Source organism: Medicago sativa, chromosome 7 (assembly GCF_051527215.1).
Source record: "Medicago sativa cultivar Bolivia chromosome 7, Bolivia_mono, whole genome shotgun sequence".
Classification (NCBI taxonomy): domain Eukaryota; kingdom Viridiplantae; phylum Streptophyta; class Magnoliopsida; order Fabales; family Fabaceae; genus Medicago; species Medicago sativa.
Genome location: NC_140755.1, coordinates 85,972,197 through 85,986,079, shown reverse-complemented (window position 1 = coordinate 85,986,079; position 13,883 = coordinate 85,972,197). Strand labels below are relative to the sequence as shown.

Sequence of the window (13,883 nt, the reverse complement as noted above, 5' to 3'; positions counted from 1 at the left end):
TGCAAGTCGAGTCTAGTTCAATAGTTGATAGGTGGGGTAGCATGCAATTATTCTAACCTTTCACGCTTTCAAACCTTTCATACTTCTTATGGTTCAATTGACTTAATAGAGGTGTCTTTCGCTACCAATCAGGTACTTACATGGCAGGCTATTCGGGCTCCATAAGTCACTCTCAGGACATTTTGTTTGCGGAGCTCACAGCTCTCTATCAAGGTTTAAGGTTGGCGGTTAGCTTCAATTGTGAAGAATTGGCTTGCTATTTAGATTCCCTTCTTGCTGTTAATCTCATTACAGATGATTTAAATCAGTTTCATGTGTATGCTGTTCTTATCCAAAACATCAAAGCCATCATGAGTTCCCGTAATTTCTACCTTCACCATTCGCTCAGAGAGGGCAATCCGTGTGCGGATTTTTTAGCCAAACTTGGAGCCTCGAATGATGTCAAGTTGTCTCTCCACTCTTCTCTCCCGGAGGGCCTGCTGCCTTTGCTTAGGACGGATGAATTGGGAGTTCTCTTCCTAAGGCGTTAGCCTCTTTTCTTTTTGTCTGCTTTGTTTTCTGTTGTTTTTTTTTCTTTAGCCTTGTAACAAAAAAAAATTGACTTAATAGAGATGATAGATTTTAATAGAGGGAATTGATGAGATATATTTTAATTAAATATGTGTTTGGTTTAAAAGAAGGGAGAAGAGAGAAAGAAAATATGTGAGAGAAACTTAACAAAATACATGTTTGATTCATAAGAGAAAATGAGATTTTTTAAAACTAAATTACATTTTACCCTTGAAGTCTTTAATTTTAATCTGACTACTTCTTCTCCAACATTTCTACCTTGCTCGTTCAATCCCTCCTCTAAATCTCTCTCTCTCTCTCTCTCTCTCTCTCTCTCTCTCTCTCTCTCTCTCTCTCTCTCTCCAACACGATCATGCCTCTCTTCCTTCTCTCGCCTATCCTACTTCTCTCCCTCTCTCCCATCGCACACCGCCACCCTTTCAACTTCGTTTGATCATGTTACCCTTTTTTTATTTTGTTCAAGAATGATTCCAAAACATGGACTTTGATTTCACTCCTATTTCAAATGACAATTGCTACTTGTTATGAAATCCTCCAACTCCAAACTATCAGAACGACAAATTGATCATCCTAGTTTGGCAAGACAATGAACTAAAATATGTTGTGCTCTCTTTAATTGTCTCTGTCTTTTCCAATTTGAGCAAGTTCTAGGACAATTAGAATAGACACCAGGATTTTCTGATAAGATCTAATTTAGCTACCATTGATCAAGAAGGGTTTTTTGAAATCAAGAGATATTGTGATTGTTGGTTTAATAATATAGTTAATATCATTTTTGTTATTAATTAGTTCTTGAATGTGATTTCATCTTATCATTGGATAAGATAGATAATTAAGGAACTTGCAACTCTTGGTTTACCAATCAATAATATTCTATCGATAATCGGTAATAGGAAAAAAACAAAATAGAGGCGTTAGTGTATTATTAAATCATAGATGACACAAAGATATGTTCCTCATTGTCTTTTTCTACAATCCAATTATTCCTTATATCTACCAAACTTGTCAAATTATAGGTATCCTTTTAAGAAAATAGACTTCATGATGGAATATAAAATATTGTGTATTTCTTTCAAATTTAAAATGGTTGATTGTACTCAAATTTAACTTTTAAAATGATTACTATATATAATGATATAGTTTTATGATTTGAACTTTAGGTATAACTAAAAATTATTTTATATCAATTTGTACTCACATAAACGTTACTATGATTGAAGATACATTAACAACAAACAAATTAAAATCTACAAATTCAAGATAAAAATAAAATGAATATAATTGTAGTTTTTAATAATTTTGAGTGTTTTATGATGTGCATCCAAATTATAAGAGAAATAAGATTATTTAGTATTTACCTGCTTCTCATAATTCATATCTTGAAAAGTAATATATGAAATTAAAATAAATAAAGAATGAGAAAATGCAGGTTAAACCATGCATGATTGCAAAATGTTCTTCAAAATTATATGGTCAAGTAAACAATGTATGAATCTATCAAAGCAAGAATTAATCTAATCAATTGACCACACCTTGCATACTACAATGTTCTACAACAAATTGGAGCATAAAAGTAGAACATAACTAATACCATAATAAAGGTATCTAATCTAATAAGAATACAAATAAATGGTGTCTAATATGGACAAAAATGGTTTACCCTTGGACCATTTTCTAAAAGGTCCATATTACATATAGCTAAAATGGTGTAAAATAGTAAGTATCATGTTACAAACCAAAATAATTGTGTATATCAATTGTTAAGAATATACATCAACCTGTCACTAATATAAATAAAAAAAAAGTTATTTTGATTTTGAAAAATAAAAAGCTAAAATTTGAACGTACAAAATTAAAAGAATTTATTACCACAATTTATCATTAAGCAATCATTTAGATAACGGTATGGAAACTATTAATGCGATAGTTGCGCTTTTTTTTTTCTTTCAAAAATTGCTATGAATAAAATGTTGATTAGAGCTATAAATGTTACTCCCTCCTCTCCTTAATTTAATAAGAAAAAGCAAAAATTATCAAAATCAATTTAATCATTAAATGTTGTAATTTTTAGATATTTTTACAAATATACCATTATAAAAAATTGTGAAACATTAAATACATTCACTAATATTAAAAAGACAACCATTAAATGAGGGGTTCCCTAAAAAAAACCATTAAATGAGGGGTGAAAAGTCTTTTAACCAACAGCTACACCTTAAAATTTGTGACATTTTCTTATAAGTAGGACAAACAATTTGTTTGAAAATTTTCTTATATTAAGGACCGGAGGAGTAATAAAATGAATGCGAGAACACATGATAACAATTATTTTTGGCTAGATTATTACTCCCTCCATTTCAAAATGAAAATCGTTTAATATTTTTACACACATATTAAGAAATGCAATGATTAAAAGAAAGAGAAAAATGTAAACGGTAAAATTAGCATTCATTCACACGTTCAAAAATAATAATTAATGAAGATTTGAAATAATATGTTTTTAAAAAAGTATTTGATAGTAATAATGATTTTTTTAAAATCACCATTTATTGGCTTTTCAAAGTCAAATGAGGTATATTTGATTGTAATGCATATTTGACCTTGCGGAATACCATATATTCTTGTTCATCCTTTTCTACTTCTGAGGAATGACCTTATTAAGGGGTTTATAGATCTCACTCTTCTCTACTTCTCTATGATTTTGAACACAAACCTTCTTCTGCTTTTAGTATCCTTTATGTAAAAATTCAAGTTGTGTCATGTAATATGTGTCACTATATCGAAATGAGATGGATATAAATGTTTGATGAAAATTTTACCGAATCATAAATCTTAAACTATGTAGAACTAAAAATTCAATTTATATCCATTGCTAGTGATTATGTATGAACCATTATTTGAAGAGACCTTAGAATTAGAATATTGGGTACATATTACCCTCTTTACTGTATTTCTCAAACTTATTTTTAATACACACGATATGACAAACAGTTAAAATCATATATTAATAGCGCTAATATTCACCTTAAAATTAATGCATATATGATCAACTCCATGATGATTACATCCAAAGAAAAAGAGTGGTTGTCGCGAGAAACATCTCGAACAAATCACAAATGAATAATTAAATCAACAACACTTCAGGATAATTTCATAGCTGAATTTGATTTTGGGAGGCGTGGCTAGTTGATTTAAAAAATTAGTAAAAAATCCGTGTAGAAAAAAAAGGATGGGTCTGTTAAACACCATCAAAATCAAAACTGTGTAAAAAAAACTCCCAGCAATATGTGTATTATATAGCAGAAAAATTATTAGGCTTAAAGTGCATTCAAGGTTGAAAATTATTGTTTGGAGGGGAAAATTGAATTTGAAGATATTGTTGTAACTGTGCTAGTCAATGTCATGATTTCATAACGTTAACGTTAGAGGCAGTATATGGAGCGTGTGCCTTGAATGCAAAGATATAGAAAGAATGTTGAATACTGATTTGAATGCACCGAAAGATGATAGGAATATCATTCAGCGTGATCTTTTTTTAGAAAAGGATGATATTGAACATTTGTGTTAGCCTAGCATTAATTATAATTGAGACATAAACCTGCCACAACTATTTGAGAATAGAAGTGGTTTCATTTGTTTATATTGTAGATGGAAGGAAAGGCATAAAGAAAACAAAAGAGAATTATTCAAATCAGTTGTGATATTTAGACATCCAACAACGATAAACACCATTTAACCGTTTCTCTATTGCTCTCCATCATCTAGCTATTACACCATCACTTCCCTCTCTTACATCTCTTCTATATTTACCGCTCTTTAGATGTAAATTGGCATTTGGACGTCCAAACAAAAAAAATCGATGCAAATATATCTTTAAAACTATTTTCGTTCATAGCAATGTTAAACTACCTAAATAAGCCTCAATTCAATTATTAAAAAAAGCAAAACCCGAATTACATTGGAAAGAACAAAAAGATTACAATACCAAAAGTAAAAACAATTGCAAGAAACAACGGGGTATAACAAAAAACCTAGAATCAAAGATAAGAACAATATGATTTCATACTTCACCAAATCAAAATTAATAGAGCGCTATGATGGTGATGACGACACAAAGAGGAAGACAAACTGTGAGAGGTTGAGAAGACGCACAATTTTTTTTTTAACGTGTTTAGATTAGGTGCTAAATAGTTTAATCATATATGGCTTAATTTTTTTGTTGAAAATCCTAGGAACTAATTTGTTTTGTAGCTGATGAGAGCGTATTTGTATTTTGTAATGTATATTTTGTGATATTTATATCCTGTGATTTATGTTGAGTTGAGCTTTGTTGGGATTTTAAAACAAAGTCTAAATTAGGTAATTAATTGATTGGAATTAAACAGGAAACAAATGAAATGATTCTTTAGTCAAACAAATAAATGAAACGATTATGGTTAAAATTAATTGATTAAAATTACATTGACTTAGAAAAGTAATAAATGTTAATCAGGCCAATAATCGCCACGTGTACTATAATGAAAGAGCTTTGAATTGTTTAGATTGTAGATTGTAGATTTAATAAAAGTTTAGGAACATATGATGAAAATAAATCCCAAAACATGGGAATTTCATGCTCAACAAACACGAGTCGATCTAGGTTTCCTATAAATTGCGCTTTCTTGAGTGTCGTATCAAAGTCAGATGATTCAACTTAAGATTTTAGTAATAAGTTTAAATTATAAAATCAAATATGAACCCTTCTATTAATGAATGTGTAAGCGTATGAATATGAATGCAAGAAAAACAATTCAAATACCATAGTTGTGAAGTATAACATCAATACGTGAAGAAAATCATAAAAAATGAAGTCATGTATGCCTCTTCTCCATATAAAGTTTCCATCTCACTAACAACATATTTAGATTGGAAAAATATTGAGGAATCAATGAATCAACCGTACAAAAAGTTGAGAAATTCCCATCAAATATAATCACCAATCGATATATAATTTTCCCCCTTTCCATTTGAACATGATACATAATATTCTACAAAAGGGTATTTTGTTTCTTCTTTTATGTGCAACAAAAATCATCTAACCATAAAAGAGAAAACCACTTACACACCCTCTACCATGCATCAACTTAATGAATCAGCAGCAAAAGCTCCAGCCTTCATCATTTGCTTAAATTCTTTGAAGTTAACCATTCCATCACCATCCACATCAACTTTCTTGATCATATTTTTGCAGTCTTCTAAAGTTTTTCCATGCTTTAAGCCCAAAGAAGATAACACCGCGCTTAATTCCTCCCCCGATATGAACCCATCTCCATTTTGATCAAACACATTGAATGCCTCTTTCATATCCTCCTCTTCATCTTTTTCATCCATTATTGTTTGGTATAACTCACCAAATTCGTCAATGTCAACATATCCATCTCCATTTACGTCGATTTTTTCAATCATTTGAACCAAATCTTCTTCAGAGATGCAAATTCCAAGATTTTGTAATGAGTCGCTAAGCTCTTTCTTTGTAATACGACCATCCCCATTTTTGTCGAACATTTGAAAAATTCGTGCAAGTTCTCCTTGATCCATTGATCGCTTGTAGAAAAAGTAATCAAACAAAAATCAAGGAGGACAATAACTAGATCAAATATATGAAATTTTTTAAAATGGAAAATTTATTAGGATCAGAAAAGAATATGTAAATAAACTAACGTGATGACATTGAGAGATGGTAGCTAAGGATATGAGATTGTGGGGAGAAAAAACCAGAACCTCAACTACAAGGTTGGCAATGGTCTTTCAAAATCAACAAATTAACCAAAATCTTGAGCCAAAAATGATGTTGGAGGTTGATGACACGTCCTTAATTAATTGCGTAAGTTAAGGGTTATTTTTGGTTTGTCCTTTTATAAGGTTGTCCACAAACGATTTCAATTCTATAATAAGCTGAACCACGAAAATAAAGATAACAACGGAAGTCAAATACTCAATTAAGTGAAAAAATTACTTTTAAAATTTATTTATTCAACCACTTAATTTTGTTTCAATTAGCAGTACATATAATTTGCGAAGCAAATAAAATACAATCAACAGTACATAACTTTTTTTGAAAGGGCCAACAGTGCATATAAAAAAACAGTACATATAGTATGATATTGATAAATTTATATCATAATGTCTATCGATCTATATCCTTTTTCTGAATTTGTCATACTAAAAATTCATATATCTATATTCTTTTGTATTTTAATTTATTTTTAAGACATTTTGTTTGTCTTAATTAACCTCGAGGTATTTAGAAGAAATGAACCGTAATAATCTAGAGTTCAACTAAAAAGATATGTAAAATTTGAGTAATGATCATTTAAATGAAAGATTGAACCTAAATTTTTACAATTAATTTGATCTTAAATGGGGGTTTAACATGTATTCCTCTAGAGTCATGACACTTGATTTATTGTATGGGTGACAACAGGCTTGCTGCTTGTATTCTTCTTGACACTTGGCATGTTGCATGTATTCTCCATAAGCCGTAACACTTGATTTATTGCATGAGTAACACTTGACTTGATGCATGTATTACTCTTGACACTTTGCTTGTTGCATGTATTCATGGATAAAAAAAAAAAACTTGGTTTATTGCATGGGTAACACTTGACTTGTTGTATATATTTCTCTTGACACTTGGCTTGTTGCATGTATTCCTCATGAGTCATGACACTTGGCTTATTGCATGGGTAACACTTGACTTGCTGCATGTATTCCTCTTGACACTTGGCTTGTTGCATGTATTGTTCATGAGTCGTGACACTTGGTTTATTGCATGGGTTGACACTTGGATTGTTGCATGTATTCATGAGACATGACACTTGGTAACACTTGTTGCATGTATTCCTTTTGATATTTGGCTCGTTGCATGTATTCCTCATGCGTCATGACACTTGGTTTATTGCATGTGTAACTTGCTGCATGTATTCCTCTTGACACTTGGCTTGTTGCATGTATTGCATGCTCATGAGTCGTGACATTTGGTTTATTGCATGGGTTGACACTTGGATTGTTGCATGTATTCATGAGTCATGACACTTGATTTATAGTATAGGTAACACTTGTTGCATGTATTTCTTTTGATATTTGGCTTGTTTCATGTATTCCTCATGCGTGTCATGACACTTGATTTATTTCATGTGTAACTTGCTGCATGTATTTCTCTTGACACTTGACTTGTTGCAATTATTCATAAGTCATGACACTTGGTTTATATTACATGGGCGACACTTGGCATGTTGCATGTATTCCTCTTGACACTTGTCTTGTTGCATGTATTCTTCATGAGTTATGGTATATACTTGGTTTATTGCATGAGTGACACTTGGCTTACTTCTTGTATTCCTCTTGACACTTGACTTGTTGCATGAGTAACACTTGACTTTGATGCGTGTATTACTCTTGACACTTGGATTGATGTATGTATTCATGAGTCGTGAAACTTGGTTTATTGCATGGGTAACACTTGGCTTGCTGCATATTACTCATGACACTTGGCTTGTTGCATGTACTACTCATGAGTCGTGACACTTGGTTTATTGCATAGATACCACTTGGCTTGTTGCATGTATTCCTTAAACCTTGACTTGTTGCATGTACTCATGAGTCGTAATACTTGGTTTATTGCATGGGTAATACTTGAATTGTTACATGTATTCTTTTTAACATTTGAAGTGAGATAATTTTTTCCCGTAAAAAAAAAAAAACAAATTAACTTAAATGATAAGATCGAAAACCTCATTTCACTCCGCATAAAATAATGAATTAAACGGGTTGTTTAGTTCAAACACGTTTTTCCACCTTAAAAAAATACTTAAACTCGAAGTTTTCTGAAATGAACTTTTTTTGAAAGGTTCTAAAATGAATTGTGGACTAGTGAAATCCGCCTAGGTCGGCAAGAACCAAACATAAGACAGAGCAATGGGACTGGCAGATGGCAAACGTCTTTGGTGGGGACGGAAATAACAATATGATTTCATCATTTTCTTTGACACAATTGTGATTTTACCATTTCTTAATTCACATATTGATATTAATTACTATAATAATCACACAAAAAATTGGTATTACGATAATAATTCTTTATAGCTCGTTCAAAAAAGTTCTTTATAGTTGTAACAAAATTGTTTCAATAACATAAATGAAGTTATAAGACAAAATATTACGTTAGTCAAACTAGAACAAAATTTAGATGCATTAAACAAGATCTCAACAAGTCATATGAACAAAAATGAGATGGAAAAATAACTCTAGTAAATTAACTAATTTTGTTTTTTGACAGAGAATAGTTCTCTACGACCACAAAGCCGATAAATACTATGTTATGATATAATAATAACAAAAGCAAATATGATATTATTATAAGAAAAGGAGGCATTCATTCACCCTTTCTTGACATTAAGCAATCAAGGAAACTAGCATGAAGAAAATTGCAAATAGTGCTAGCATCTCTCTTTTGAATTTTCCCGAATCCATTTTAGATGGAATTCTCGAACGCCTTTCACCAATAGAACTCATCAAAATGTCTGAAGTATGCATTTTTCTAAGAGATAAATGTAGAAGAGATAATTTTTGGGAAATTCACATGAAGCAAAAGTGGGGAAGAGTCATTGGTGATGTTGCCCTAAAGGAGTGGCAATGGCATGTAACATCAATAACAGCTGAGGAAAGGAGTGTCTTGAATCAACAAATCAATAATATTCAGAATGGATCACTTGGTTCTTTCAGTGGTTCTTGGCCTATGCTATGCCTTGGATCATATTTAGAAGAGTGCACACATCTTAAGAGTTTATTATTGTCAAATAACTTTAAGATGGCTTTGTATTTGTCACTAGAGAGTGGCAAGTTTTGGTTTCCAGCTCAATTATTTAGGGTAAAGACTTCAAGTATGTCTTGTTTGAGTGAATTACTTGTTTTTTTATTCGTATCCATCATCATATTTGAGTGAACGACTTATTTAATCTATGAAACAGTAGAATTTTGATACGAAATTTAATCTCTAAAATTAATGAAATTTAAAAATAGTTATTGAAGTTGAAAGTACTCAATCGCATTAGTCTTTTTAGAAGTCGATTGGAGTTATATCAAAATTCCATCTTTAAAGAGTCATAGTTTTGATTAAGAAATTTTTAATACGAGTTTTCTTCTTTTTTATTTTGTTAATTCATTATTATTATTTTCTTTCAGGGACTATATGTTCATGAGGCCTTGCTTAGCTATGACTCCAAAACTGATAGCTTTCAAGCAAGGTATACATACGGGTAGAATCACACTCTCTAACAAACTACTACTCTAGTATTGTCATACATAGTTTATTTGTTTATACTTTCAACAGGTTAAATTTTGTGATAACATTAATGATTTTATTTATAGATTTGATGGGTTTAGCAATTTGATTACATGGAGGTGATTAAAATGTGTTTCATTTAGGACACGCAGTGGGAATTGGAGGATTGTGGGGAATAATATCAACTGGGATAAGCTAAGACCATCCTTAGTTGAAACCTCTTCATGTGTTCGCCACGTGTCTGATTGTTATCAAGATCTAAAGCCCGGGGATCATATTGAAATTCAATGGAGAGGAAACACTCAAACTCCTTATGGTGAGATCAAATACGATAACAATGATTCCGAGAGTCCAACACACCTAAACTTTTGTTAAAAAAAATATTGTCATAATGTATTACGTGTATCGATTAATTCATGGTTTTAATTGCAGACTGGTGGTATGCTGTTATTGGTCACCTAGATTCTTGTAATGAAAATGAGAATTATTGCTCCTGCCAAAATTCTGGTGAGAAATTTTTGTATATGCATCAGATTCACCGTATAATATATAGTTTAATATGTTTATAATTTGTTTTACATATTATTATTGTATAGAGACTTTGGTGGTAGAGTTCAAGCAATACCCTCGTGGGTCAAGCATGAGAAGAACAATGCTACGCAGACATAACAATGGGGAACAAGCAGAAAATTCGATCGGAAACTATGGGGGAATTAGAGAGCTTCACAATGAAGAAGAGATTGAAAAATGGAAGGAGCTCTTAGATCATCAACTATATGTATAAGTGTTCAACATAGAGATAAAAATGCGTCAAAAAAGAAAATACATGTTATAAAGATGAAATGAAATCAGAATGTCCTTGTATGCACTATTGGCTTTAACTTGTTAACTGGTAAAAAACTCGAGCATTCATCTGGATCTTGTAACATTACGATGATTATAGAAAAACAATTATATTGGTAATATTATGAAATGTTTAAAAATATTAAGTGAAAATTATCGGTATTAATGTATTGTTTATATTTAAAAATAAAAATCTTTTATATGCAAAAATGCGTTAAATATTTGTACCACTTGCAGATTTATTTACTTATATATGCGAAAGCAAACTTTAATGTACCAATATGAGAAAATTTTGAAAACTCATGATTATTTTTAAAATATCAACATTAATGTGGCGTTTATATTAAATATATATTTCTATGTTATATTCAAAACAACGTAAATATTTGCACCGCTACCATTGCAGATGTTATGTGCTAATATTTGCGGAAGAATCTTTTATATATCGATATGAGAAAATCCATAAAATTTTGAAAACTCATGACCATTTTCAAAATATCATTAATGTGCTGTTTCTGTTAAATTTGTTTATATGCAAAACAATGTTAAATATTTGCACCACACTTGATGCATATTTTATGTACTTATATATATATACGGAAACAAATTTTATGTACCAATTTGAGAAAGACGATGTGATAAAATTTTGAAAACTCATGATTATTTTCAAGATTAGTGAGAAAGATTTTAAAGACACAGAAATCCGCCTTTGACGTTTGTCATTGTATAAATTCTTAATTTTTCGAATGAGTTTGACATGTTGGAGAAGGATATGTAGACGAAGTTAGAGATGAAAATATTTTGGGACGAATAACCCCGTCTCCAATTTTCGTCGCAAACATAAAACATTTCATTTTTGTCTCAAACTAATATTTTTCGATTTATGATTATGTTTCTATTGGAGACAGACTCGAACCCATCTCTAGGTTGAACATCGTGACAGGGGTTCGAATCCTGACCCCTCCATTTATATGTGTGTGTGTGTGTGTGTGAATTTTGATGGTTATTTGTCATTTCGTCTATCTACAAAAAAGCTAGTGTTGTCGAGTGATAATATCTTTTCTATCATATCTAACTCTCAAATCCAAAATTTGGTTTTGAAGTCTTTTCGTGTCTTTTGAGGATAACTTTTCCAATACTTCCTTAGCAAATAAACAATGGTGGTGTAAATAAAATATTCTCTCTCTAGTGGTGTTTGTTCTGTAGACCTAGTCGTCTAACACACTTCTCCTCCTTCATGATTCAAAGGGAGGAGTGATCGAGGGCCATTTTTTGGTCCGGAATTTGCCCTTCTAAATTTTTTTTCTTTCTGTCTTCGAATTTAATAAGTGGTTTGTTCACAGTGATTTAGTTTTTCTAATAAGTGGTTGTTCACAGTGATTTAGTTTTTCGTTTGTGTATTGTTTATGGCTTCTTCGTCTAAGTGTGAGGTTGTTTTCTTGGTGTGACATTTGATTTCCCATTTTGTTTTGTTGTTCTTTTGGTTCATATTCAAGGATTTTCTTTATTTGGTGTCCATTACAAATGTAGGTAATGATTTTGGCATCTTCAACATAATATATCTTGAAGCATGAGTAATCCAATCACTTCATTTTGTCACATTTGTAAGCATTTTTTCTTTTTTTCTATAAACTTCAATGTCGCGAGTTTGTTCACGGATTCATTCTTTTCTATTTTGGTGACTTTGTGATTTGTATAATTATCGACCAATGTAATTTCTTCAAATTTACTTAAATGAATGAACATCGTTTTATTTAGCGAAAAATAATAATGGTGACGACTTCCTATATTTTGAACTATTTTGATTTTTGGTTCAATTAATTTAGTCGCATTCCATGTTGCAACATATAGTAATTACTTTTTTAATTAAAGAAATTGAATGATATGGATAATTTTATAATTAATAGGCTGTGTTTTATCTTGGTTTTCGGGTGTCAAACATTGATTACGTTTGAACCTTTCTAACCAGTGATATCTCATTTTTTCTTGGGAAGGGAAAAAGTAAGCAAAACCCTTGAGAATCGAGGTCCGGGAGTTGTTTTCGCTACGGGAAGGTGTTAGGCACCCATAACGACTATAGTATCCTATAGGAACCGTCTTTACTTTCTACGCGCGCGCTTTATTTTTAAATGCTATTTGAAAGTGATATTTACACCTAAGAGTTTACTAAATGAAGAATTGGAGGGAGAAGAGTGTGTTTGAATTTTGTTTTATTTGAATTGAAGGAATTTTGATTCCTTGCCTACGTACCCGTTTAAGGGATCAAATCCACCGTAGTTCTCTTCCAAAAATATTTTTGTTTTTGTTGGTTGATTTTAAGTTTGAAAATTGGAGTTTGAAGAATAAGAGAGAGGCCTCAAGGGCATGAGATTGTAAAAAGGTGGGGTTTGATTAGTTATCTTGAGAAAGGAAGTCAAAGTTTGATTAAAGTTCATTAAGATTTTTATTTAAGAAAATAAAGGGAAAATTCAATGGGATTTTGATCCCAAGGTTTCTTTGGAAAATTATTTGAATGATGTTATTCAAGTTTTTTTGGAAAATTGATTTTTCTAAGAGTAAATCCTAAGCATTCATCTAAACATACAATCCTAAACATACATCTAAACATGCATATTCTAACCATACATCTAAAGTGAGGTGTGTGCATGTGTTGGTGCTTGTGTCGGTGTACATCATTAGAGTCCATTGTCCTTTACATTATTGGCCTAGATACATTCTATGGTCTTGCAAGAAATTTAAAATTGCATAAAAATACTACAAAATTCCTAAGATTTACATTCTAAGTCTTGTTATGAATCAAAGTGCAAAGAAATGAAAGGATGAGAAAGAGATGGAAGATGAAATGCTCATGATATATGAAACATGAAATAGAGTGGTTAGTGAAAATAAGGCATAATAGAATAGTAATTATAAGCAAGCAAGATAGCACTAACAAAATGACAAAAACTTAGCAAAACAAGTAGCAAAATATGCCTAAAAGTTCACCACAATAACAAGGCAAACATATGACCCATAATCCTCATATCATGACCACTTTACAAAGTGTTTTAGTTCAGTTTCCAACACAAGAATTATGAGGAAATATCAAGCCAAACCTTGTAGCACATTTTAGGCATATTTTACACTTTATTTTCACAAAAATACTATC

The 13,883-nt window shown here is 31.1% G+C and overlaps 1 protein-coding gene and 1 pseudogene across 2 annotated transcripts; one reads left to right on the top strand and one right to left on the bottom strand.

Annotated features, from left to right (window-relative positions):
* Positions 1-5,373: 5,373 nt before the first annotated feature.
* Positions 5,374-6,372, bottom strand: LOC146909620 (calmodulin-like protein 3 pseudogene; annotated as a pseudogene). The gene has a single exon (XR_015018894.1). The product of XR_015018894.1 is annotated as a calmodulin-like protein 3 pseudogene (transcript).
* Positions 6,373-9,025: 2,653 nt separating this feature from the next.
* LOC146909619 (F-box protein At2g41170-like) lies at positions 9,026-10,732 on the top strand. The gene is made up of 5 exons (XM_085726270.1): positions 9,026-9,478; positions 9,793-9,854; positions 10,036-10,208; positions 10,325-10,399; positions 10,489-10,732. Exons 1-5 carry the CDS (start codon positions 9,026-9,028, stop codon positions 10,674-10,676), a joined length of 951 nt encoding a protein of 316 aa, XP_085582396.1. The 3' UTR covers positions 10,677-10,732.
* Positions 10,733-13,883: the final 3,151 nt, after the last annotated feature.

What these genes read in the sequence shown, in the direction of transcription:
- LOC146909619 (XM_085726270.1), top strand. Translation starts at nt 9,026, where the DNA reads ATGAAGAAAATTGCAAATAGTGCTAGCATCTCTCTTTTGAATTTTCCC. An exon ending in AAACACTCAAACTCCTTATG is followed by an intron (nt 10,209 to 10,324) that starts GTGAGATCAAAT and finishes TTTTAATTGCAG; the next exon opens with ACTGGTGGTATGCTGTTATT. An exon ending in TTGCTCCTGCCAAAATTCTG is followed by an intron (nt 10,400 to 10,488) that starts GTGAGAAATTTT and finishes ATTATTGTATAG; the next exon opens with AGACTTTGGTGGTAGAGTTC.